A 25,572-nucleotide genomic window follows, 5' to 3' on the forward strand; every position below is an offset into this window, starting at 1 on the left:
AAATACATAAGCAATCTAGTCGCGTGCCGCGTGTCCCTGGTCAAAAGTACCCCTGAGTGAAAGAGAGAGAGAGAGAGAGCGCGATCTGATAGATCTCATTAATCAAAAGTAAGCTAGTCCTGTCCAGGAAGTGGAGCACCGCCGGGTCGCGGGCAGCCCAGCAGCCAATCCGGGCGCGAAGAACTCCGGCGTACGTGCAACCCACCAAGGCCTAGGGAGTAGGGTCTGCAGGAAGGCCTCGTGCCACAGCATGGCTCCATGATAGAGGGCCTGCCACTGATGTATCTGGTTATAGTACTTGCGGATCTGGTCTGTGTTAGTGGACCAGTAGTCGCAGTTCTGGTGGTGGTAGAGGAACCCGCGCACGGTCAGTAACCTATAAATCTTACTAATACTATCTACTGGTTATACTATACCAGTACTAGATATAGCTACCTGAGTAAGCTATATAGACTACTTAATCTATCTCCGTGCATGGCTTCTAATTTAGTATTCCTGCTGCAGGTGTTAGTCCAGGTTATTAAGGATATAATAGCAACTATAGGTAGTATAAAGAATAACCCAGTACTGCAGCAGCACACGCAGGTATAGTAGTATATTAAGATTAATAGATTCTAACCATACTATTAAAGTAGAACAGCTGCTGCTGGATTAGGATATAATTTAAGAGCTAGTATATTAGTTAATCACCCCCTAATAATGATTCCAGGCTCTCAGGTTAAAGAAAGGAGTGTTTTAGGGAATAGAGTAGAAATTATTAGAGAATACAGTATATTAGTCCTATTTAGGCCTAGTGCCGGGTAGCTTTTGTATAAGGGTTAGCTGGCGTGCTCTGTTCCCCATCGGATACTAATGTTAGGGGATATAGATTATAATATTATATTCTAGAAGATAGAACAGGATAGAGGATATAACTAATAGGTTATTTAAAGGAGTGGATAGAGATGCTTGGAGAAGATAGAGTAATTCAGGGAATAATAAAATCACTACTAGACTTAGAAAGATAATAATAAATAATTAGATTTAATTAGCTGGGCTTGGGACTGGTCTTTAATACAGGTTAGACAGACTGGATAGGATGGGAATACTAGTTACTAGAGAGTAGAAAGAACCTATCCTAGCATGGAAGATAATAGAGGTAAATAAAGAGATTAAGATTAATTAATTCTTTAAGTCTTATTCAGTAATACTGAGTAGTAGTATATATAGTTATAAAGAAGCCTGTCAGTTCATGGTTTTTAGTAAATATAGATTTCTTAATATATAGATATATATATATATATTTATTACTCTCTAGATAGGATATAAATAAGATCTTGAGTTCTAGTTAATCTAGCTATCCTGGGTAGTACTTAGATCCAGTTCAGGAACCTGATCTATAAGTCAGGCAGGAATTTTAATTATAGATAAGATAGATTAACTCTAAATCTTATCTATAGTTAAAAAGTCACTGCCTGTTAGTCAGGTAGGATTCCAAGCCGGGTAAGAAGGCATAATAAGGAAAAAGTATATTAAGAAGGGGAATCAGATACTATATTTTTAGTTACTATCCGTGTAATAAGAAGTAAGAATAGGACTAGAAGAATTAAGAAATCAGAAATCCCGGCTATTATTAAGGAATAAGAGCTGATCAGAAGATAGAATCTATTAGAGATAGACCTGCGGAATTAAGTGCAAGCAGTGTCCGGCGTAACAAGGGCGGATTCAGGGCTGGGGGGATAGAAAGAATACAGAACAAGGAAAAGTGCGCAAGGAGGGAGAAATAGGCAACTATATTTTTAGTAGGATTCGCCGGAACCAGGGCGTCCCTATACATTAGGCTATTCTAGATAATCCTGAATTGCTTGTATATACCCAAGATAGCTATTCAGGGGCTGATTTTGAGCTGTTTAAGGCTAGGGTATATAAGCAGGCAGCTCCTGGCTCCACACCAAGAGCAAACCCTTAACATAGTTAAAATATTGATTCTTTTGATGCGATGGGATTCAAAATCAAGCCGCTTCTACAGGGAAAAGCCGACCAAAGATGTGAATATCTGAGTGCAGGAGAATGATAGTGAGTCTCGAGGATACACCGAAAATGGTGTCCTCTCAACAGCAGGGCAAGACAGATGATTGAACAACTTAGGTCTGGGGTCTGAATGGTTGCTGACATATTCATGCATTTACATCATAAAAGTCGTTTTGCCTCCTCAGTCGTAGTCTCCCCTCTTTCCACTCTTGGAACGTGAGCGTCCGCTCCTCCATCGACGCATATCCATTGAATAAATTCTCCGGGTCTGTCAACTGAAGTCCAGCCAGCATGTGGCTAAGACTGAACACCGTAATCGGGATGTCATCGACCATCACCTGTATAAAGCCGATCCGCTCATAAAATATCCCAGCAACCCAATCATCATTATATCCCAGCCGGAGCAATGAGAAGAGCTCAGAAGATATATACGAAGCAAGCCACTCTGGCCTGACCACAGGAACGTCTCCGGCGTGCGATGTATAGTATGCCTTCGACCGCCATTCCTCGAACCCAAGTTCTGGTTCTGATAGCCATTGGCCTTGCCATACAGGCGGGGTTTGACAATTCAACCGTAGCGTCTCGATCACAATCCCCCTATCCTCAAACACCCTCCCAAGGGCCCCTCTTGCTCTGTGGTTCTCAAGCCGCGTTTCTTTATCAGCGACCCTTTCATTCTCCCCAACAATCACGAAAGATTGGATTCGGGATAGCAGTTCCTCTTTTCCCAGTCCCTCCGTTCGAAAGTGCTGCTGAAACTCAGGAGTCTCAGCCAGGCGTGTCAAATTCTCAAGTGAAGGAAAGGACGGGCCGCGCTTTAGAATTCGCTCTAGCAGACTATAGAGCATGCTGGCAAAAGGGGGCGGGTTGCCGTTCGTTTGAGACCCAGTGTCTCTAAACGCGTTATAGTGTCGAGTGGCAGAAGTTGCAGAGCCAAAAACCCGGAGATTGACTGTCAGCTCATCAATGCGGTCCGACAGAATCGGGACAGCGAGCCAGGTCGGCCACAGGTAGCGGCCCTGGACGATTCCGACATCAAGAACGTACGACACTCGACACCGAGAGAGGATTGCCTTTGTTTCAGCGGCAATTTGGTGGCTGACCAGCAGCAGTGCCCGAGCTGCTGGGATTGTCCATTCGGGTTCCTTCACGTACCAGACGCGCTCGCAGAAGAGCACGCTGTACTTGGTGTCGTGTAAGTGGACGCGATTCGATGGGTACAATAACCCGTCTGTAAGCTGGGAAGGGGAGTAGAGCACGAGCTCGATGATTTGGTCGCGGAGTTCGCGGGGGATTTGCAGGAGACTAGAAGGCATTGTCGATGTGAACTTGAAGGACAACCTAAAGAGCAGGAAGCGGCTATTTATAATTCCTACCAACTACTTAACGAACTTATAAAGTTAACTAGTTATTAGGTTAGGATATCTTGCTTAGTCATCTTTCCTACTGTCCGTATCCCCTCACTATGAGTACACAGGTCACTCGACCACTACCTATCCTGTTCCTCACTACACCTAGGTACTTCGGCCGTAAAATTGCAGATAACATAAAACCTATCAGCAAACCAAATTGCCATCGTCGACGTAGATGCAATTGTCTATCCTCGTGTAAGCAGCTCTCTCTCGACAATATTCATCAACAACTCACTAAGGCTAAGGCTTTGCCCACTAGGATCGCCATCCTCGTCGTCGCAGGAGCAGCTCAACATGCTCGTTTGGTATATCTGGCAATCAGTGTAGGATGAGGTATACTGGCCTCTGAACAGCTGACGTCTGTTCTCAGGCACTTGTTAAAGTTCCTATCTCATCGTTGAACTTCTTACCCTTTTCCACACTATAATCACAGACTATTAGCATCTTGCTTCATCTCGCTCATATTAGCAACAGACTCGCAGCACGTACCTCAAGTTGGCCATCTATGAAAGCAACGCCGTTGTTCAGATTGATCGAGGTGAACTCGAGGTCTCCAGCATTGTTGTCACACTCTGCCTGCAAGTTGGACCCGGTAAGGACGAGGACAGAGCACTTTGAGGTAAAGTGTCCGGCAACATGAATGCGGAGAGCAGCCCCGAGAATCAGAGGGACGGGAGAGAATGTGAGCTTCATCTCTTTGGAAGTTGAAGGAAGATAACGAATTGAGAAGGCATGGCTAGGTGTAGATTGATACCAACGGCAAGAGCAGTCTTTATACCTTTCAGGCACTCACCGACACTGCGATACTTTTCTTCTTCAATGAGAAGGCTCTCTTGCCTCACCAACTAACGCGGCATATCAACCAAGAGATGATCCACGTGTACCCTTGTATGCTACGATTTCAAATATCTACAAGGGGGCCGACTGAATACGGCAATCCCGACAATGGCGCAGCTGAGTATCAAACTTAGAAGCAGAGGGGCCATGATGGCCAAAGACGATCCAAGTCATGCGCTCGGTTCTATGTGGGAAAGCCATCCTGGTGATCAAAGTCCGAGAGTTATGTCGGTGCCAATGGGAGCCGAGGTTCGCAAGGCAACTGGCTGGCTATTATGAACATATCCACCTGCCACATTTTATGGCCGGGGCCGTCACATAGTTCATCTTCCTCCGGCCCCATCTTCTTCAGTTTGGCCCCATTCAGTCACAGAAATTGCAAGGAAGCATTACGTATTGCTCACAATTCAAGTTCAATTCAAGTTCATTCACCCGTTGTAGCTCGATAGGTGTTACGTATTGCTTACACTGCTGGAGATTTCGCCGGTGGGTTGTTTGGCCGGTCCGCGAAGTAAGATATAAAAGGGCCCTGATGGTTCTTGTTCGGAAGCCCTCAACGAAACAAACTCATCAGATTGAGACATCAAACAATCCAGGCTACCTCACTGCCATTTTATATTTTCCATCTTCAACGAACGAAAATGCGCCTTTACGAACTTCTCCTAGCAATCCCGGGCATGGTCGCCCTTGCTACCGCATCCGCCTTGCCAGTTGAAGTACGCGCGCCAGCCCCATTTACCCTTTGACATAGTGGATTCGGTGCTAATAGGGTTCGTTAGAATGCTGCTTCGGACAACTGCCAGGACAACCTGGGCAACTGCTACGGTAATGGCTGTGCAGGTGTGTTCGAGAACCCCAATGACACCGTTGGTCAATGCACCGCTGGTACCTGGAAAGGCTGCCCGTGCGAGAAGTGCGGTGGTGGTAACGGGTTTGTTGGACTTCATCGTGAGAACGACAGGATACACACTGTGCAGTCGTGTCTTGGATTACTCTGATAAATTTGCCATTTCTTTCGCCGCAAGTAAGTGCACGATTCTCCAAATGAATGCTTACTGCATAGGCTTCATTCGGGCTTCGCATAGTAAGAGAATGATCTTCATTGTGCATTTCCTGAGAGCTGTCGTTGATGGAATCATTGCTCAAAGCAGGGACTGCAAGAGCTAGGCAACTCACAGAAAGTAACAGAAGAATAAATTGCACCTTCATTTTGAGAAGAAAATAATAAGGAAAGAAGGCTTTCGGTTTCAAGCCAAAACCGTATGCAAAGGATCCGCGGAGGCATATTTATAACCCTCAAAGCACTAGTTTATTTCCCAGAACTTTCAGAAGCCTACGCTGGCTGGGGCCAAATATGTGGAGCGAGCAACTAGTCGTGAGATAATTTACCTATACCGAACCTCCAGTTGGGATCTTGTATCCAGAAAGGACTACCAGTAGTGAGATAATAAGGTCAAGCAGGCAGAAGTTACGTAAACCTTTTGCCCTGCCTCTTTAAGCGAACGGCGGCTTCGGCGCGCTAAGGGTTAGGTAAGTAAGCATAGTCTTGTGGGGGATGATATCCTCTTTAGGTATAGCGGAGTATGATGTTCCCTCGGATGAACTCCGCAGACCAGAGCTTGGTACCTATATCTTTTCGAGTATTTCCTGCTTTTCAAATTTCGAAGGGCCTCAACTCCTGTTATTCTCGGTACACTTTCCTCTGACAATATTTCTCACCGACCCCATACAATGAGTCCAGCCGACTTTAAGAAAAGCAGTTCCTCTTCGACAACCGCCGCCTGGCGCCTACATGGCCTTGTGCACCAAGTTATGATGATGTAAGTTGGGTTACAACCCTTGTCTATTATTACCAAGGCAAGCCATCATATTTAACACTAAGATCAGATCCGGTATCTGCTCCGCAAGTCTCCCTCTAGTCTACTACCTTGTATGCCGCTACTTTCTACAAGTTGAGAGAGCAACATGCCAGAGGCGGGATAGTACTCTAATGATCATCTTGGGCGGCATTTTCCTTACAACATCCTTAGCGAAGTATATTCTATTAAGACCTGCGGTCGCTCAAATGCATTCCGTTAGTGAATGTTGAGTCGAGGGAAAGACACCTGTGGAGTCGAGAGATGTTTTCCTATCGTCCTGTGGCCTCGGGCGGTTCTGTGCACGCGACGTCACAGATTTCGGTGCCTGACACTAATATAGCCGCTGCGCATGTTTAACATTGGCCTGGATCATCTTGTTAAGTCGGAGAGCTGATTTTTGTTTCCCTGAGGGTTGTCTCCACTTCTACAATACTATCATCCATTATGTCGTGCTTTACTAGCTTGGCAAGCTCCGTACCGTATCTGAGACCTTCAACTACTCAGCGCAAGACTACATCGGCGGGAACACAGATGGGACATACTAAGAGTCAACATGTTGGCTTTTGTGGCTCTATATGTTCGTGTCCAGAGCTTCTTAAACATTATTCTTGACTTTGTGATTTGTCTAGTGGCAAGGAGGAGGGCGCACTAGATCGAGCTTCAGGAATCTTCGATATGTTGGTCCACACGCGTCATTATGGCCGCAACGTAGTTCCATTTTTGAGAGCGGTCCATTTTCTAGTAGACTGCCCAGTACTCTGCAATCTACCACAAGAATTACGGAGGATTAGAGTCGCGTTCGGCAACATCTCAAGCATGTTAGGAAGAATACAATAAGGCAAGGAAGTTAAGGTACCAAACGCTGATAGCCTAGGTATAAGTCAGCAGACTATGATAAACAATGAGAGAGAAGTGAATTTGCCCTAACCGGAGATTTTCACGCAAACAAGAACCATGTTCGATCTGTATTAGACAGTCCATACATCTGGATTAGTAAGTAGTCAGCTCTGACTTCTTGTATTGACCGCCAGCCATAGCTAAGCTTGTCTGGGAGTTACTAGAGGCTGTAGAATACGCTCGTGATTCAGTTAATAGTCATTTATGCTCTAAAAAGAAGAAACAGGGATATACGCTCGGCTCACTTGCCATAGATGTGCGTCGGATTGAAGGTGGTGGACACTGTCGGCAGGTTACCAATCATCGCCACTACTTCAACGATCGCTCAAAGGGGTAAAAGTAGTGATATTCAAACGATTATCTAGTATCTAAATACAGGCAATTTAGGAGATTCTAATATATCCATTAGTGTGCATTCGTCTGGCCTAGTTGGGTAGGTAGACGATGATCAATAGGGCTGGCTGATCTACATGGTGGTTTACCGGTCTGAGCGGCAACCGATTCTTGGTGGCCATCGTGCGACAATGTGATACACTATTTTGACTCCACCTGCCAGGATTGGAGTTCAGGATGCAATATCAGAACTCTTGATCAGGTTTAGGTTCTGCGCTACCCACCCGGCAGGGTCTAATTCGGGCAAAGGTAAACTCACACGGATTCTCCACGTTACCTCGACAATTATCAAGAGGCTGCTGCGTTGTATTCGTACCCCTGGCCATTCGGTCATAATAATGTGGGCCATGGATTCTAGACAAGCAATATTGAACCCGGACTACATATAAAGCTGCTGCCTAGGAAAACAAAGCAACCACGCTTTCATCTTACTAATTTAGCTGCGCCTAACACAACATCTTCGTTTTAGAGGATTCATACTCGACCCACAGCTGTCCGCTATTTAGGCCCTCAGGTAGGTACGCATCAAGAACCATCATCAACGGAATCTGGATTGCTGCAATGCATGATATATTATATTGTAGATGCGCTACTTGCTTACACTACGACGATAGTACCATACCTTCTATTGGAGATTGTACAAGTATTAGTATATCTCGATAAAATGCGCCTTGGCCTCCCTCTGTACTTGGTATTGTATGCTTGTAACAACCCCTCTGGTTCCCACCACGAATCCGTGCTGGATCCGAGGAAGAGTGGAGCACATGTGAGCATGGCAGCAGGCTCCGTACATGTCTATAGGTAGGCGGACGAAGGCAACAAATGGCCGTTAGGTTCGGTGAACACTTGGGCACTGGAGCCTGTAAGCAACGGAGACAGGGGATAGTAAATTTTATCCAGCCTGCCTTGCCGCTGCGGCCTCCAAAAAGAAGGCACACACCCACGCGATTATGTAGTCCTTATTCGTCAGAAAAGCGAATGTCGAAACACCTAGGCGAGCATGTCGCTAACAATTCAGAGGCTATTTTTTTATACTCATTCTACTATAAGATTAATTACTCAGCATCTGGCTCAATTACCGATCAAATTCACCGTTGTTACGTGCATGCACTGATGTATTGAGAATATAGGACTAGTCTACAACCAAAAAATGGCTCGCAAATCATGGTTATGATAAGTCCTCTCAAAGGGTTATGGGCGCGGGCATCCGTTTTATCCATTTTAGCGTGGCATTAGACGTATGATTAAAGTGCATTTGACCGTATCACAGCTTTTTGTCCGTTGTTCAGCCACGAAAACGCAGCGAACATCCGCGAGAAAAAGAAGAGGGGCTCTTATTATAGGTTTAACCAAAAGCCAATCACGCTGGGGCGACATTTCCATAGCACCCCACAACCCACAGAAGCAGCCCGCTCACCAAGGCAGTGATGCCCAGCTAAGCTTGATTAAGTTAGTAAAGCCTACCAAAGCTATTATAGTCTTACTGCGTGTTAATCAAGCTACTTGCTTCGTTTTCTTGAACATCACATGCCAAGATAGAAACGTAAAATGGCTCGCAGCCTCGCAGCCCTCCCAGTGGAGATAATTGCAACTATCGCCGGCTACCTACCAAATAGCGGCATCAAGACCCTGCGTCTTACATGCAGAACCCTCTACAACACCGTCTGCCTCCGTCTAGACCGCGTCTTCCTCTCCGCAAACCCGCTCAACATCGCCGTCTTTCGCGCCATCGCCGATAGCGAAACATTCCGCCACGGAATTAAGGAGATAATCTGGGACGATGCCCGGTTTCTCAAAGTCCCATACGGAGAGTTCCACATTGCTGATCCCCGCGAGGATCTCCGGATAGATAAGGAGAGCGGATGTCTTCAATGGTTTGTCGACGCATGTAAAGAGAATAGGGAGGAACTACAGATGCGCAAGTTCGCATATCTAGACACGGGCAAAACGCCCAAACAGATCGTCGTTGCAGAGGAGCAAGCAGCCACTGAGCTGCCTCTGTGGATTTGCTGGCAGTATTACCAGAATCTACTGCAACAGCAGGAGGAGGTTATCGTCTTTAACAAGGACGCTCAGGCGCTGGAATACGGCCTTCGCCGGTTTCCGGCGCTCAAGAGGGTTACCGTTACGCCTGCGGCGCATGGATGGATTTTCACTCCGTTGTATGAGACGCCTATGATCCGCGCGTTCCCCAGTGGGTTTAATTATCCCATCCCACGCGGTTGGCCCAGTGTCTCCAGTCGGGGGACGTACAGGCCCAGGGCGCAGCCTTGGGAGGACGAAGCTACCAGAAAGGACTATCGCGGGTTTGGCATTATAACGCGTGCCCTGGCTGCGTACACAGAGCATCAAGTCTCAGAACTGATAATAGACGCCCACGCACTGGACACAGGCCTAAACTGCCGTGTTTTTGAAGAGCCAAATCCTGAATACAACGACTTCGTGACGATCCTCCGCCGACCTGGCTTCACCCGCCTTGACCTATCCCTTTCAGTCCGTGGGCAGGAGTGGACAGGTTGGCCCTGTTTCCGCAACAGCTACCTCCGCCGTGCCCTTGCTGAAGCCCATGACCTTGAACACATCGCCCTATCCACAGACGTCGAGGAGGACCCAGCATCCGACACCACTGTCCCAGAAACCGGCGGCGGGCGCGCACAACTCGTTCCCTTACGCACAATCCTCCCCATTGAAAAATGGCACTCGCTCCGCCACTTCAGCCTTTCAAACTTCCTCGTCGACAAAAACGACATTATCGCCATCCTTTCCTCCCTACCACCCACCCTCCGCTTCATCCACCTTGGCTTCCTCTACTTCGTCGACCATGGTGGCTCATACAGCGAACTCCTCGAGGATATGCGCGATCAACTCGACTGGCGTAGCCGCGACCCTACCATCCGTCCAGTCATTTCCGTGGCGAAGCCTACCATGTATATCCAGACCGGGCATGCGATCTGGCTTGATGGCGAGGTTAGTCAGTTTCTTTACGGGGATGGGCCGAACCCGTTTTATAACGGGGGCGATGCTGTTGGTGAGGTTGGGGTTGTGAAGGATGCGTTTATGGATGGGGTCGAGTGGAGGAATCCGGGATACTAATCCCCCTGGTAGATTGGGATGCGGCGGATATCAAGAGTACTCGGTACTTGGATACCAAGTGATATTTTTCACTTTCTTCTATGGGGATTGAGAATTCTCCTGCAATTCTGGCGTGTCTTTTAAGGTCGATTATGCTCCACATACTAGTAGTAGTAGTAGCATTCATACCTTTTCAGCCGGCCGATTCTACTGGCCTGAGGGTGCTACATACCCCATTGCCTTCTATATCACTGCTTGTCGTCGCTGGCAACGAAGTAGAACTCGCTGCAGGTAGTGACCATCCCGGATTGGATGCGTGTGGGGGTAGAGACACCAGAGGCCGATATTGCTGTAGTGGTGGTGCTACTTGGAGCCTGCACCCCGACGCATACATACAAATCAGCCTGTAACCCCGTACAATCCGTCTAGACAGCAGGATTGCAAGCGTAAAATCTGACAGCTCGGCCTCGTTCTCTACTGCAATGTCATAGCATGTATCGCCTGTAACAACCTTGTAGAACTCGTTGCACGTTTCGATAATCCCCATTTGAGCGGAAGACGGCGTAGACACACCAGATCTCGACGTCATGCTGTCGCCGTCTCATCAGGCAGTGAAAACGTCGGCCCCGTCCAGTCCGCTTGACCCGGCGGGACACCATCCGGATACGTCGAGACGCAATAATATGTCCCCAACACAAGCCCGCTGCAGTCCGCTTTGACAGACAGGTTCATTCCGTAGAACTCCTCAAAAGCAAGCCAGTACGTGTTGAGGATACCCTCGCAGGTGTCACGGACGGATTTGACATGAAACCACTGGGAGTTTGCGATTTCACCTGCGGGGTGTGGGACTGGCGTTGCAATGGCTGGCGCTTGTCGCAGTCCCATGGCGACTGGTGTTTGGAATAAATAGAGAAGGATAGATTGGCGCCTCCTTTTGAGCTATAGTCTACAGGATATTCTCTAGCTACACGACATGTTTCTGGTCGAGGCCTGTGCAAGCCCACTGTAAACAAGCAATGGCTTTGTCTCTTCTGCCAAGGAATCCTTTGGCCAGGGTGTCTTAGCCTAAGTTCTCGGAGGAGAATAAATTACCGTTGTATCACGGATCTTTCACCCCGTTTTTACTCCTCTTCTCTCTCATCCCTCATTCGAACACCCTCTACTTCTCGTCCTGCCCCCCAATGTCCGGCGTAACGCTAGAAGAAGAGGCCGACTATGGCCGCCCCGCTTTTGACATCTTTGCCTCGGTTAGCTTTTCTAATCTCCCGTTCGGCTCATTGCTGACTTGGTAAGCAGGACCGGTGGGATCACAACCACAATACCACCAGAAACAGTGAGGAACAGTGGGAGCGGCTCGTCTGGGAATGGGAGAGCCTGACGCTAATTGACCGCTATGTGTGTTTATCTTCTCCTTGCCCCTATCGGCAACTGATCCACCGGTCTGACAGTCAGTCCCCTAGCCGTATCAAGAACGCGCTGAGTCCGAGGACGGTCCTCCAGAACTCAGTGAGGAGATCAAACGCGTGCTGGCCACACACCAGACCGCACACGAGCGCAATATCAGCCTCGTTAGTAGTGACGGCTGGCAGACTGTCTGGCTGCGCACATGCTACGACCCAGGTCTCGTCGACAAATACGAGCAGATGAAGTCCGCATCCGAGGTGCCTGGATGGGGGGTTACAGGGGACAAGATCCTGGATGAGCCCACGCGTTACGACTTTGACGATGATGGCAGCGACTCCTGGCGACAGGTGTTGGTTCGCGTGCCGGGGATCACGGATTTCAGTGGCGTTTGGGGCGAGGACGGCGGCGGCAGTAGCATACGGTACCGCAGTGGGCAGGACGATGAGGAGATGATAGCGAAGTACCAGGAGGACGAGGGGCGGTGGCGGGATCTCAGTGTAGCGCAGCTGAGAATCCAAGCGGGCCTCTACCTGTTGGATCGCGAGGCCATCGAGTCTGGATTGATCAAGATTCTTTGGCTGGACGAGCATGGACAGATCGTCTGGGAAAATCGGTTGGATCCTTCCACTTCAGCTCTGAGTCGGCTAACGGGATCCCTCCTGAACGCTATGAGTCTGATCGAAATGACCGGCCACGACGGCACCTGCGGTGCTCTGATTGAAATCTAGACTGCTGAGCTGCCCATGTGAGATGTGAGATGTGAGATGTAACCCAAGCGGACGCGGAGGATTGCACTAGTCTTGGCCTTAACATTAGGGCAACAGGATATATGCATCTATATTATGCTGTAAATCATAAGGGCTCTAGGTGCTATCACAGATGATACAGACATCCCTAGATGGCGGCGCTTTCGGCCCAACGCTGATGGGATATTCAAATCACCGGCGCAGCGGTCTTATCGGCCCTTTCGGCGTTTTCGGCTCTTCGGTCTCGACCTCAGGCACCCAAGGAAGCTTATAACGGTACTCCAAGGACAGCCGATCGTTCCCAGGCACTGAAATCACAGTAAGCTATTCCAATACGATTCAGCAGCTCTCTGCAACTCAAGATGACCGATCAAAACAATGACTGGGTCGACCACCTGAAGCCCGCCTCCCCAGATGGCTCCACAACCATCACAGTCGAGCGAAGCAGATCTGATATCGCCGTTCTCCCGTTGGCCGAGCATTTGCTGGGCAGTCAGTACCTAAAACGACAGGCTCGAATACTGGCGTTGATCCAAGGTGACCCTCTCTTCTCCAAGGAGAAACAGGCCAATCTCAGCCGGCCGGATCGATACAAGGTGGCATTGGCACGGGCCAAGCGCATGCGACAAATGGCAGACATGTACAGCTGGGACGATGATGACCACGAGATGGCAAAGTATCTGGTGGACGATATCTCTCCATACCAGCTGCATCAAACAATGTTTCGGCAGACCCTCCTCGAGCAGACGAACCCCGAACAGAAGAAGTATTGGATGGCCCTACATTCGTCTTGGACGATTATTGGAGCATACGCGCAAACAGAACTAGGGCACGGTAGCAACGTGGGCAAGATTGAGCTCACTGCGCGCTGGGACCCAGGGACGAAAGAGTTTATTCTGCATTCACCCACTCTTACGGCGAGTAAGTGGTGGAATGGCTCCCTTGGCCGCACAGCCACACATTCCATTGTTGCTGCCCAGCTGTTACTGCCCCAGGGACGTGGGAGCGATGGCCAAGCCCATTACAAAAATCATGGGGTTCATCTATTTGTTACTCGGGTCCGCGATGCGAAAACCCATGAGCCACTCCCGGGGATTGTGATAGGGGACATAGGGCCTAAGTACGGCTACAACACGATGGATAACGCCTATATGTTGTTCAATAATTTCCGGTACGCTACCAACTTTCAAACTGACTTGGCCAGAGCTAATAGTATGTAGAATCCCACATGATGCGATGCTCAGTCGGTATAGTCGTGTGGACCCCGATACGTCCGAGTACCACAAACCAGAGAATGCGGCAGTCGTGTACGGCTCGATGACCCATGTACGTATATTCAGCGGGTACCGTATGTGTTATTTGCTAATAGATAAATGCTGCAGGCCCGCAAACGAATTATAATGGCAGCACGCCTAGTCCTTGCCCGCGCTGTAACTGTCGCTATCCGCTACTGCTCAATTCGCCGCCAGTTCCATGATACGGAAAACTTTTCCGACAATGCTGAAATGCCAGTACTGGAGTATCCGACCGTTCAAATCCGACTGCTTCCTCTGCTTGCCACAACATACGCCCTCCACTACACTGGAGAGCGCATGGGGCAGATTTATGATTCCACCAGGTCCAACATCGACGACGGGGATTTGTCTAGTCTCGTCGACATGCACAGCCTCTCTTCGGGGCTCAAGAGTCTTGGAAGTGACATAGCAGCGAATGGCATTGAAACCTGTCGCCGGGCAATGGGTGGCCACGGATACGGTGGTGGTAGCGGCTTGGTCCAGTTGAATGCAGACTACCTCTCCAAACCCACAGTCGAGGGTGACAATTGGATGATCACACAGCAAATGGCGCGATATCTGTTGAAGAAGGTTGAATTGGTTGTCAATGCTCCTCCGGGATTTTGCCCATCTAACCAAGCAGAAGCTGCTCTTTTTAATCATCACAGCACCAGGTCTACGCAAAATACAGCGTTCAAGATATACCTTGATGATCGAGAGTTGGTATCGGCATTTGAGCGACGAGCTTGCTCTCTTGTGAGTTTTATCTGGACTACGCTCTCCCACCGGACGTGTCATAACCAAGCATTTAACCGCATCTATGTAGGCTTTTGCAGCATACACCGCGCACAGGATCAGGAAGCGGCCCTGGAGAACACTGTTAATCCAGCTTCATCAACTCAGCCACGCTTATTCTGAACTAGCCCTGGTCCAGAACTTCTTTAATGGGCTGGCAGCTGATAGCGCCTTACCAGCATTAACTAAAGACGTCCTCTGGCGCAATTTCCGACTATTTACACTGTTTACAATGAGCAAGGCGAGCCGGGAGTTTTCTCGCTCTGGGGCTGTCTCGGAGGAAGACCTCGACGAACTCCCGGACGTTATTCTTCAGCTTATGAGCGAGATTCGACCCCACGCGGTTCGTCTGGTCGATGCGTGGTCTATTCCGGATTATCTTCTTGACAGGTATGTTACGCAATCCATTTTAACTCCTGCTCATGCATAAAGATGGAAGAGAAACCATGAGTGCTGACGCGGTACGCATGTATAGTGCTCTGGGCCGGTCCGATGGTCGCGTGTACGAGGACCTATTTAATAGGGCTCATCGATTGAACCCACTGAATAAGGTGACGTTCAACCCTGATTATCGTACGGATGAGATTGTCATCGGATCTAATGACGGAGGAGAGATTCTATCCAAGCTGTAGTAGCAGACCTCCGTGGTTAGCTACATCTCAACGATATATTTTGTCTGGTTGGGGCCTACCCTGTCTTAAGTAGTATCAATATCCACCGTATTGTATGCGAACAGCACTCACCTTCCGGTAGTTGAGAAACAGAAGTAATTGGAGGCTAAAAGAAAGCCATGCTGATATAGCCACTGCACAGTCTGTCGCTCGCTCACTGGAATAATTGAATCCAAATATGTTATTGGAGCTTCCTGACTCCCCAAAATGAGCAAGGTAAGCCACCCTTACGGAGATTAGCACCATATGGAGAGAATGGTGGCCTCACTGTTATCCAGAAAGCCCCCAAACACAGCCTACCGTGCAAGAGTGTAGCATAAGGGCTTCAAAAGGCCATGATGATTCCACGAGCAGGATGACGTGGAGCGCCACGCCACGCCTTAGTGCCCAAGCCATATATATATTTGTGATATAATCTTCGCCTTGCATGCGGTGTAGATCTGTCGTGTGAAAATATTCGGGCGGTCGTGTTTGTATTTCTTCATAAGTTCTGCTATTTATATACTTATATCGGTTTTAGGCATAACCACGTGTTTCTATACTTAATCAAAGTAATCTCGTCATTCCCACAGAACCCAGCGCACAGGGCCATTTAATTTAAGCCTGAGGCATCGCAACGTGAGTTAGACCATAATATTTGAAGTATAATAAAACAATCTCTCTAAAATTTTATTCAAGGATTAGATATATATAATAGAAGGTTAAGTTAAATATATCGATTTTTTTTTTAGAAATTCATAATTCTAAAGTTTTATAAAAGCAGTCTTAATACAGAGATGACATAAGCAAATTCTCAAGCCACACAACTGTCCGAGTTTTTGCAGACCGCAGATACAAGTACAACCCTTACATCCTGGTGGGCCAGTAGGCTCAACTCCCAGACAGTGGCGTCGATTCCCCCAGATCGTCGAAATGCCGAAAGCACCGAAAGACGCCGAGGAAAGCCTCGGCCTCTGTACGAAGCCTGAACACGGTGTGGGGAAGTTGGAGATGTCGCGGGTACACGGATATCAAAGCACAGCCTTCTTCTGGCCCAGGTCCCCGGGGATAATCCATGCAACTCGCCGGTTTACGTTGTCAAGACAGCTCCCATCATGGAGCCTTCCAGGACTCCGAAAGTGCGACCGGTGGGTGCATGTGAAGTTTGCCATGAGAAAAAGGTGGGATTATGTTAACTGTTAGCTGTTCGCTCGCTCATACCCCCAGGTACGCTGCGACCTTGCTGCTGGCCAGCCATGCTCAAAATGCCGAATCGAGAACAGTATCTGCCGGTAAGAGTATAGCTGCGTTTATTTAAAATGTCTACGCGGCGTAGGAAGCAATAGAAAGAAAAATAAAAAAGACAAAATCCAAAATAAAAGGAGCAGAGGCTGACTGTATTGATAAAGACCCCATCAGCGCCAACGCAAGCGCAAGCGATCAGCACCCACCTCGCGTGGGTTGGATACGAGCTGCGACTTGCACAACCCTGGCAGTGCTCCTGAGACTGACGGATCCAAGCAACGCCAGGCGCATTTCCCTTTCCCTTCTGATCCCCAGGGATTGACAGGAGTTAGCACTGCAGCCCTCAGCCCGTCTGGGTGTACCAGGGTTGTTCGTGAGCCAGACGCACGCTCTCCTGATCAAGAGGTATCGCCGAGCAGTCAAGGATACTTGGGCCGCTCCGAGTACTTCGGGCTCGATGCCCCACGGCCGGATGGAGCCGCAGACAAGTGTCAGTTCGAGGGAGAGAATGAACTGTCCCGACAAGACACAGCTATGCTGGAGCTCTACGGAGCATTTGAACTGCCCTCTGTGGCCGTCCAGCGGTCGCTTATTGATAGCTTCTTCACTTACTGTGCGCCATGGATGCCTATTGTAGAGCCCCGGCTCCTGCGTGCCAATGGACCTCGCCGTGCTTCCACTTTGCTCTTACAGAGCGTCTTCCTCGCAGGAAGTCGCGTCGCAACAGCCGGCCAAGTGTTGGCCTCGTCAGAAACATTCTACTGCCGAGCGAAGGCTTTGTTCTTCAGTAGCTACGAAAGTAACCCGATTACCAAAATTATTGCGGCTTGTTTACTCAACTGGTGGAACCCGTCCGGTCCAGAAGAGATCTCAATCGACGGGAGCTCCTTCTGGCTCCGTGTAGCAGTCAGCTTAGCCTACCAGATTGGGTTGCATAGAGAGCCCCGGGATAATAGGAATGCGAGTTTCCGACGACGATTATGGTGGACCCTGGTGGTGAGTATTCTCGCAGCATGAAAGGCTCTTTCTGTCTCGCTTCCCATTCCTGGTCACTGACTATGCGGCACAGACCCGCGATTGCCAGATTTCTGCAGCCCACGGACGGCCGAGGGCGATCAATCTTGCTGATTCGGATGCTCTTCTTGTGTCTGCATGCGATTTCCCTGATGGCGACGCAAATGCGGACCTATTCCCTGCGTATGTCAAGATCTCCATGTTACTTGGAGACTGCACGCAGAGTTATCTACGACATCATCTCACGCAGACTAAGAGACAAGATCTCCGAAACGCCTTATACTGCTGGGTAAACGAGCTTCCTAATCAGCTGCGGTTGTCCTCCCCAGCCTCGGACGGGGATCAAAATACATACGACATGCGCATACATTGCCTGCATGTGGTATACTTTGTGACCTTAACTATTCTCTACCGGCACCAACCTGGGCAGGTGGATTCCGCAACCATTAACGCAGTTGCGTCTTCCTTCTTAGCGAGTATCTATGAAGACTTCCTAGCTCGTGACGAGTTTCGCTTCATGCCGCCTACTTACAAATTTTACCTTTTTGCCGTGGGTATGGCACAGGTGCAAACACAATCCCTTCTCTCGCCACGCAACGAAACTCTCGAGAAAGAGTTCGACATCGTGAAAGGATCTTTGGAAGCTCTCGCGGTCCGTTGGCCTTCGGCACGGAAGAGTATCCAGGTTCTCCAGAATTTAAGCACCTCTGCTTCTGCGCCAGGCCAGTTCTCCACGCTGCCACTTCTGCCCACTCATCATGAAGCCTACGGCTTGTTCAAACCTTTTGCTCGCAATACATGTCGCATGTGGCACCTGGTAGAACCGGAATACACTAGGCCCCCTAACACGGAGACAAGGCACGTCCCGTCGCCTAGGATTGACACTGAGGACTCGCCCCGCCGTACTAATCGTGCACATCCGAATATCCCCCGGCCATTTAGCAATACCATAGTACAGGCCGAGAACAACCTTGCTGCTACCACAGTGACTCAGATCCCAATTATTGGCACCCCAGACACAGAGTGCTGCCCAGAGGAGCCGAGCCCATTATGGCTCTGGCCCATGGCTGAATCAAGTGGTAATTGGCTCACGGAGGAATTACCAGGATTTTGGCCTACTGAGTCAGGATAGGAATGGGACAGTTCCTTACTTGGCAGCAAGATTGCCGTGAACTACAATCCGTTCTACTTATCTTGGATCTGAAAATTGGAATTTTTATCATCTACCAAGACGCGTTTCTTGCTAGTAGAAGAGAACATATCGCCAACACGATGTTAGCAAGTTTGTAAGCGTAACCAAGCCGTATACATACCATGGCGGGGGAGCTCCATCGGAGATGTTTTACAATACAATGGTTTCTTTCAAGGGCAGGAAACCTCGTTGGTGACAGGAAAGTCGGTCATCCCGCGCCCTCACTGTCAGGTCAAAGGCAAAGCGTAAAACCTTTATCTCTGTTCGCCATAACAAAGCCTCTTCAACGGCGCCGTAAGATATTGGAAATTTGCTACCCTTTCAGGGCCTTCAAACATTCTATGCACTGGCCATGGCGGAAACTCTACATCTTCGGCCCCTCTGACAAAAGGTAAGGCCTTTTGTCTCGTGTAAAAGTCACTGTCAGAATCGCCGGTCAGAATCGCCGAGTGCAATATTGGAATTCGCCGCGGCGTAAAAGAACTACTACCAACGATAGTTTGGGACGGTGTTATAAGCCGCAAAGGATCTGTATATTCTTGGAGGACACAATGTGGCAGCCCAGTCGTCAACCCTTCTCATGGTGCCAGTGTAAGTGGCTGCTATACTCAATCCTACAGATTCCCCATGACAGGCTAGGCCTTCAGGTTGTCTTGTTTTGTCTCTATATTGCCTAATTCCTATTATTTACTTCCAGACTATCGTACAAGACGCTGCACAGCATGAGCGCAATGTCGCCCACCAAGCGAGCGGGGGCGACAGAGACTCCCAATATCGACCTCGACGAGTTCGGGTATGAGGAGCGAGAGTTTGTCGGTGCTCAAACAACCCCTGCTCGTGCCGAATATGAGGCATTGCTTCTCCGATTCGGCGAGGACCGCACGAAGAAGTTGATTCATAAGATTGACTGGCGTCTCATGCCTGCGCTCTCTGTCCTGTATCTTGTATCCTACATGGATCGTACGAATATAGGGAACGCCCGACTACTCGGGCTCGAACGAGATCTCAACCTGTCCCCTTCCCAGTTCAATATGGCTCTGACTATCTTCTTTATTCCTTACTCGCTATTTGAAGTGCCTTCAAATATTATGCTGAAGTTACTCAGGCCTTCGGTTTGGATATCCCTTATCATGGTCCTTTGGGGTCTTACGACGATGTGTACGGGGTGGGTTGAGAACTATTCAGGATTACTTGTTGCGCGATTCTTCCTCGGTGTGGCCGAGGCAGGGCTATTCCCCGGCGCAAATTATATCACGCAAGTGCAATCCTGCGCCCTACCCCACAGTAAGGCGATTAAGGCCTTGAATATACAGCCAACTAATAGGTCCATTAGAACTACGTGGTACAAAAGGGATGAGCTACAGTTCCGCATGTCCATTTTCTATTGTGCAGCAAGCTTAGCAGGATCGTTTTCGGGACTTCTCGCATACGGAATTGGTTTTATGGATGGAATAATGGGCTACTCTGGTTGGAAATGGGTTTTTATTCTGGAAGGCATTTTGACGGTGGTAGTTGCAGCTATCTCTTACTTCGTGCTCTGTGATACCCCAAGCGATGTCTCGTGGCTGACGGAGGAAGAACGCCGCTTCGTCATTCTGAGGCTTCAATTTGACGGGCACACCGGCAGCGAGGGTAATATGGAGGGCTCCTTCAAGTTGGCATATCTCCGACAGGCCTTCACCGACTCTAAAGTTTACATAGGTTCGTTTTTCTTTTGCGTCAATGCTTTGCGCAACCTATGCCCTTAACTACGCCCTACCGACAATTATCAACATCCTCGGATACACAGAAGCACAGGCCCAATTACTCACAGTCCCAATCTATGTTTGGGCTTGCATACTTTGCCTTGTGAATGGGTACTCGGCCGACCACTTTCTATTGCGGAGTCCTCATCTCTTGTGGGCATTTACAAGTATCCTTGTTGGAACTGCCATCGCGCTTTGCGTTTCTCCTATCGATAAGCCCGGGGTGCAACTGTTTGCAATGTTTTTGATGGCTGGTGGGCTCTTTGCAAATACACCCACTTTCTGTGCCTGGCTGGCGAACAACCTCCAGGGCGAGTGGAAGCGGGCGTGTGGAATGGCACTTCGTATGTTGCCCGAGAAAAGATTTCCTTTTTTTTTTTTGTTTTGAAGCCTCGATCTAGCACTGATCTGCGTCACAGAGTTCACCATTGGTAACCTCTTTGGCGGCCTTGTTGGGTCGAACATCTTCCTTGCACGGGAAAAGCCATATTATGGCACGGCATACAAATTTGAGATTTCCATGTGGTGCGCAGGGATCGTCACTGTCTTACTGCAGGCGTATCTACTTGACAGAGCAAACAAAAAGAAGGCTGCGGCTATCGCAAGGGCCGAGGAGGAAGGTCGGGACCTGTACGATAAGTACAAGGATGCTGGAGATAAAAGTCCATACTTCAAGTATACAATGTGAGAATGACGTGGTATAGTGGCGGCACAGAATTGTCTTTTTACTTGTACTTATCGTTGTACTTATCAATTGAAAATTGCATATTTGTTCCATTCTCTAGTTAGAACGTCCTAGGCCATCGTGAATGGGACTCAGACTTACCCGCGGTGCTCCTCTAATACTCAACGAGGTGTAGGCAAAACGGGTCTGTATCTCCTGTTTTTGACCGTCATATAGGATTAGCCTGTATTTTTCGTACTCAAAAATTGAAAAAGGAAAGTTGCGTGCATGAACTGTTACCTCCTTTATAAAACCTGTGTATTAATAAAATGCGTCGTTGAATGGTCGGGTTGGAGACTAAAGTTATTACCCTACTAGATATATATATACGATGCGGATTTGGTGGCTGTGTTATACAACGAACGGACTCGCTTTAGGTACATACGACAGCTACAATATAATCAGGTATGCACTATAGTTGCCCAGGAGAGTCCATGAGTGAGCTGAATCTGTTATAGAGCGAGCTTTGGTATTCTCTAGATAGTGGCCTGTTTGTTGGGTAGTTTTCAACGGGCGTGAGACTTCTCGATGAACTCCAACGCTCTATTCAGGTATACCAAAAATGCCTTAGGGTCTTCGGTCATAGGGAAATGACCCAGGCAGTCCATCTTTTCAAATCGAGCGCCTGGAATTTTGGCTGCCGCTGCTTCACTTGCTTCTGGCGGGCAACTATAATCATACTCGCCAGTCAACATGTACACCGGACACGATGGGTCAACAGATTTGAGACGACCCCTGCCGTCCCATCCTTTGAAGTAAAATCGAAGATCTCCTTGGAATACCCCCGCAGCCTGTGAGGAGTAGATCCACCAAATGAGCTGCTTCCGAAATCTTGATGTTGTTGGGGATGCCATGCCACAAACGCGCTCTGGGTTTATGATGGATTCGTTCAAGTGGCCTGACAGTTCGTATGAAGGTTGGACGAGCGGCAGATGCTCGGCTGCTTCTACCGGTATAACGCCTCCCACTCCTAGCTCTTTCGCTCGAAGAGCTACAGCGAGGCAAACATGACCCGCCATGCTCGCGCCGGAAATGATGGGCTGCCGCAGCTGTAACCTTTGAATGACTTGGCGAATAACTTCAACGTATGTCTCCTCATTATTGACATATCCTAGGGGTACTTGTCGAGACCCCGGAGATGACCTCCCATGAGCCGGCATGTCAAAAGCATACATCGTGTAATTCTTTTGCAGACTTTCTTCGTTCATCAATTCGTGGAATTGCCGGGAGTCTGCACCCGCCGTGTGGAGCCACAAGATGTCTCTGGGACCATGCCCAGCGCGCTCGTAGAAGATTTTAGTGCGGCCAAGGGTAGAAATTTCCAGGCAAATATATCTACCCACAATGTCATCATCTTCTAACAACCCATGAGCAGAGTCCAGATGAGGGTCGCTGGCCCGTTGATTGTGTACAACATCTCGAGCTGTCTCAAGAAAAATTCGCCAAATGCTGACGCTCTTGCTGAACGCGCTGATATCACCCGAGATTCCGACCCCTGGTTCCTGGCCATATACACGCAAGATGCCCCAGTATGACTGGTAGGGCGGCTTCGGAACGGGTGCAAAGAATTCCTGCCAGTCCTGCGTCCTCGCCGACAAAGTAAACTCGGCCTGGTGGATATCGTGCAAGCTGACACGAGCGACTCCTGATAAAATGGACACAGAAATCCTCTCCTTTGTTTCTGCTACCTCAATCTGAAATTCAAGTGTGCGTGACCGAGATGCAGTGATAAACTCCGTGTCGGCATTAAGTGTGGCCGCAATACTGGACAAGCTCGGCTGAAAGAACGACCTGAAGTTCCAAGGTGTCATTTTGCAGCTGGGCGCGGGAATGGACAATAAATACCACAGAGTCGCTGCTATATGAAATTAAAAGTTATTCAGCGGAAGAGGCCAACCGGGTGTTTATAACCGTCGAGGGAAGGTGAGAGGGACTCGGCGATATGCAGACCTATTGGCATGGCTCACCGGTACCACATACCAGACTACGAGCACCTTGCGCGGCGAATCTGCTGGGTCTTGTTTCTCGGCGATCAGCGTAACTGGGAGTACCCAACACCATCACTCGCCGACCCTTGCTCGCCAGTTTTAGCTCCAGAACTCCCGTGGTAATTTCCGGCTGCATAACTCAATAGGCGGGCCTGTATCTGGGATGTTGACTCCTGCTTCATATCCACACAAGGTCGTGTTCGCTGAGGAAGGTCCTAATATACTGGCAGGAAACCATTTGGAATACTAAAGGATTGGGAGACGAACGGAGTAAGTTCGTTATTATATTGAGTAGCGTGGTGTATAAAATACTTCTGGTCTATATATGTAAGATATGTCTCATTCTGGCGCCACCATATACAGCAGACACTTAATAATTGCAAAATAAGATAGCTCGTAAATGCTACAGACCGCCGATTGTTATGCTCTTCATGTTTACGTATTCCTCCAGTGCATGGCTGGATCCTTCTATCCCAATTCCACTTTCCTTGACACCGCTGAATGGCTGCTCGCATGCACTAATAAGCCCAACACGGCATCCAACCATACCAACTTGAAGGGCTTCAGACACAGTCCACAGGCGATTGATACTCTCAGTGTAGATATATGCCGCCAACCCGGAGCTGGTGCGATTCGCGATTTCAATAGCGTCTGCCTGCTCTTTAAAGCTAACCAAGAATGCGACGGGACCAAACGTTTCTTCCTTGCAGAACAGCATGTCCGACTTTGCATTTGTGATGATTGTGGGCGCAAAGTGATTAGGGCCGAATGTCGGATCGCCAGTGCCCCCAAGCAGGACCTCCGCGCCATTCTGCAGAGCGTCTTTAACGTGACGTTTGACCTTTTCCATTGCCTTTCCACTGTACAGCGGGCCGTAGTTGCAGTTGTGGTTCCAGACTGAGTCGCTGGAGCAGATTGTTTCCCTAACACGCTCCTTCAATCGCGCGGCAAACGCGGTGTAAATTGGCTCCTGCACGAGGACGCGATTGGCGCAAATACATGTCTGGCCAGAGGAACGGAATTTGGAAGATATCAGACCGTCGACGGCGCTGTCGATGTTGGCATCGTCAAAAACAATAAATGGAGCGTTTCCGCCAAGCTCGAGGCTGGTCTTTTTGATATGCGCGGCACATTGAGTATTCAGGAGTTTTCCAATAGCTGTCGAACCGGTAAAACTCAGATGTTTCACTGCCTCATTTCGACACAGTTCCTCCCCTACAGCAGGGGCCGATTGCGCGCTGCAAGTGACAACATTCAAGACACCCCGCGGGAACCCGGCGCGTTCAAACAGCTTGGCCATCGCAATGGCGCAAAGAGGCGTTTCTGGCGCAGGTTTGAGGACTACTGTGTTGCCCGCAGCAATAGCAGCCGCGGCCTTCCGAGTAACCATCGCCACTGGTGAGTTCCATGGTGTGATGGCTGCCACCACACCCTGGGGCTCGCGGACAGTGATGATTCTGGTACCCTTGCGGTGGGCGGGAATCGTCTCTCCATAGATGCGTTCAGCTTCGGCCTCGAACCAGTCAATATAATCGATCCCGTAGGAGACAGTCGCGAGCGATTCTTTGAATGGCTTCCCCAGCTCGATCGTACACAATGCAGCGAGGTCACTCTTGGCTTCCTTGATCAGGTCCCCCCAGCGCCGCAGCATGAATCGCCGGTCGCGGGCGGATACCTGACGATACACCTGGAAGGCCTGATCGGCCGCTTCTATGGCAGTCTTCACTTCATCCACTGAGAGATCAGGGACTTGACAGGCCACGGCGTCATCAGTCGGGTCTAGGCAGCGATTTCCTCTATTAGCATGGTTCATTGTATGCTGCGGGGATCTGTAGATCGCCCCTTACCGTACACGGGGAACGTCCTCTTGTCGGCCGCCTGGACCCAGTTGCCATTGATAAAGCATCGATCATCCAGCAGAGATGCATCGTTGAACTGTAGGGGATCTTTCCGTTAGACAGGATGCGATCGGTTCAGGGGCGTAAACATGCCTTGTATGGAAATTCTTTCAGTAAAACACGGGCCATGATGGATCGATTCAATTTACTGTGTCTTTTTACTCGGATGCCAATGCAGGTGATTGTTGATAGGAATTCCAAGACTTCTCCAACTATATACCCCAAGTGCCACAAGGACAAATCGCCGGACCCCGCTTCGGCGATTTGGACATCACCACAAGCCAGGAACCGGGGATTCAGGCCCCTGCAGTTGCAGGTCTCCACTGCCTACGCCCCGGTTCTTCCACGGCGCTTCGGTGTTGCGGCGTTGCGGCAAACTTGTCTGGCCACGGCACTAAGAAGGGGCAGCATCTGCCC

General features: G+C 49.2%; 12 protein-coding genes across 12 annotated transcripts; 7 read left to right on the forward strand and 5 right to left on the reverse strand.

Annotated features, from left to right (window-relative positions):
- Window positions 1-1,855: 1,855 nt before the first annotated feature.
- On the reverse strand, window positions 1,856-3,332 carry ASPSYDRAFT_49040 (uncharacterized protein). Its single transcript, XM_040847758.1, has one exon. It carries the CDS (start codon window positions 3,324-3,326, stop codon window positions 2,157-2,159), a length of 1,170 nt encoding a protein of 389 aa, XP_040698685.1. The 5' UTR covers window positions 3,327-3,332; the 3' UTR covers window positions 1,856-2,156.
- Window positions 3,333-3,800: 468 nt separating this feature from the next.
- ASPSYDRAFT_434912 (uncharacterized protein) lies at window positions 3,801-4,241 on the reverse strand. The gene has a single exon (XM_040846667.1). The coding sequence runs from the start codon at window positions 4,113-4,115 to the stop codon at window positions 3,882-3,884; it is 234 nt and encodes a 77-aa protein (XP_040698686.1). The 5' UTR covers window positions 4,116-4,241; the 3' UTR covers window positions 3,801-3,881.
- A 659-nt stretch (window positions 4,242-4,900) lies between these two features.
- On the forward strand, window positions 4,901-5,457 carry ASPSYDRAFT_71459 (uncharacterized protein; the record flags this gene model as incomplete). The annotated part of the gene is made up of 4 exons (XM_040850587.1): window positions 4,901-4,975; window positions 5,039-5,190; window positions 5,237-5,283; window positions 5,323-5,457. The coding sequence occupies 4 exons, from the start codon at window positions 4,901-4,903 to the stop codon at window positions 5,424-5,426; spliced, it is 378 nt and encodes a 125-aa protein (XP_040698687.1). The 3' UTR covers window positions 5,427-5,457.
- Window positions 5,458-5,899: 442 nt separating this feature from the next.
- ASPSYDRAFT_49043 (uncharacterized protein) lies at window positions 5,900-6,802 on the forward strand. Its single transcript, XM_040847759.1, has 2 exons — window positions 5,900-6,079; window positions 6,147-6,802. Exons 1-2 carry the CDS (start codon window positions 5,991-5,993, stop codon window positions 6,346-6,348), a joined length of 291 nt encoding a protein of 96 aa, XP_040698688.1. The 5' UTR covers window positions 5,900-5,990; the 3' UTR covers window positions 6,349-6,802.
- Window positions 6,803-8,938: 2,136 nt separating this feature from the next.
- ASPSYDRAFT_49044 (uncharacterized protein) lies at window positions 8,939-10,934 on the forward strand. The gene has a single exon (XM_040847760.1). The coding sequence runs from the start codon at window positions 8,957-8,959 to the stop codon at window positions 10,499-10,501; it is 1,545 nt and encodes a 514-aa protein (XP_040698689.1). The 5' UTR covers window positions 8,939-8,956; the 3' UTR covers window positions 10,502-10,934.
- Window positions 10,674-11,365, reverse strand: ASPSYDRAFT_159491 (uncharacterized protein; the record flags this gene model as incomplete). Its single annotated transcript, XM_040842832.1, has 2 exons — window positions 10,674-11,058; window positions 11,148-11,365. 2 exons carry the CDS (start codon window positions 11,363-11,365, stop codon window positions 10,674-10,676), a joined length of 603 nt encoding a protein of 200 aa, XP_040698690.1.
- A 296-nt stretch (window positions 11,366-11,661) lies between these two features.
- Window positions 11,662-12,612, forward strand: ASPSYDRAFT_159547 (uncharacterized protein; the record flags this gene model as incomplete). Its single annotated transcript, XM_040842837.1, has 3 exons — window positions 11,662-11,727; window positions 11,777-11,875; window positions 11,941-12,612. The coding sequence occupies 3 exons, from the start codon at window positions 11,662-11,664 to the stop codon at window positions 12,610-12,612; spliced, it is 837 nt and encodes a 278-aa protein (XP_040698691.1).
- A 380-nt stretch (window positions 12,613-12,992) lies between these two features.
- ASPSYDRAFT_159003 (uncharacterized protein) lies at window positions 12,993-15,331 on the forward strand (the record flags this gene model as incomplete). Its single annotated transcript, XM_040842780.1, has 5 exons — window positions 12,993-13,801; window positions 13,851-13,956; window positions 14,013-14,660; window positions 14,731-15,089; window positions 15,175-15,331. 5 exons carry the CDS (start codon window positions 12,993-12,995, stop codon window positions 15,329-15,331), a joined length of 2,079 nt encoding a protein of 692 aa, XP_040698692.1.
- An 896-nt stretch (window positions 15,332-16,227) lies between these two features.
- ASPSYDRAFT_49046 (Zn(II)2Cys6 transcription factor) lies at window positions 16,228-18,975 on the forward strand. Its single transcript, XM_040847761.1, has 4 exons — window positions 16,228-16,530; window positions 16,577-16,641; window positions 16,759-17,590; window positions 17,664-18,975. The coding sequence occupies exons 1-4, from the start codon at window positions 16,465-16,467 to the stop codon at window positions 18,738-18,740; spliced, it is 2,040 nt and encodes a 679-aa protein (XP_040698693.1). The 5' UTR covers window positions 16,228-16,464; the 3' UTR covers window positions 18,741-18,975.
- A 547-nt stretch (window positions 18,976-19,522) lies between these two features.
- ASPSYDRAFT_81150 (uncharacterized protein) lies at window positions 19,523-21,254 on the forward strand (the record flags this gene model as incomplete). The annotated part of the gene is made up of 5 exons (XM_040851076.1): window positions 19,523-19,612; window positions 19,652-20,055; window positions 20,134-20,501; window positions 20,590-20,889; window positions 20,965-21,254. The coding sequence occupies 5 exons, from the start codon at window positions 19,523-19,525 to the stop codon at window positions 21,231-21,233; spliced, it is 1,431 nt and encodes a 476-aa protein (XP_040698694.1). The 3' UTR covers window positions 21,234-21,254.
- A 521-nt stretch (window positions 21,255-21,775) lies between these two features.
- ASPSYDRAFT_158705 (alpha/beta fold hydrolase) lies at window positions 21,776-23,080 on the reverse strand (the record flags this gene model as incomplete). The annotated part of the gene is made up of 1 exon (XM_040842748.1): window positions 21,776-23,080. One exon carries the CDS (start codon window positions 23,078-23,080, stop codon window positions 21,776-21,778), a length of 1,305 nt encoding a protein of 434 aa, XP_040698695.1.
- A 580-nt stretch (window positions 23,081-23,660) lies between these two features.
- ASPSYDRAFT_92928 (NAD-dependent succinate-semialdehyde dehydrogenase) lies at window positions 23,661-25,284 on the reverse strand (the record flags this gene model as incomplete). Its single annotated transcript, XM_040852750.1, has 3 exons — window positions 23,661-25,036; window positions 25,105-25,192; window positions 25,276-25,284. 3 exons carry the CDS (start codon window positions 25,282-25,284, stop codon window positions 23,661-23,663), a joined length of 1,473 nt encoding a protein of 490 aa, XP_040698696.1.
- Between the last annotated feature and the right edge of the window lie 288 nt (window positions 25,285-25,572).

The sequence above is a fragment of the Aspergillus sydowii genome (genome assembly GCF_001890705.1).
Source record: "Aspergillus sydowii CBS 593.65 unplaced genomic scaffold ASPSYscaffold_12, whole genome shotgun sequence".
NCBI classification, from domain to species: Eukaryota; Fungi; Ascomycota; class Eurotiomycetes; order Eurotiales; family Aspergillaceae; genus Aspergillus; species Aspergillus sydowii.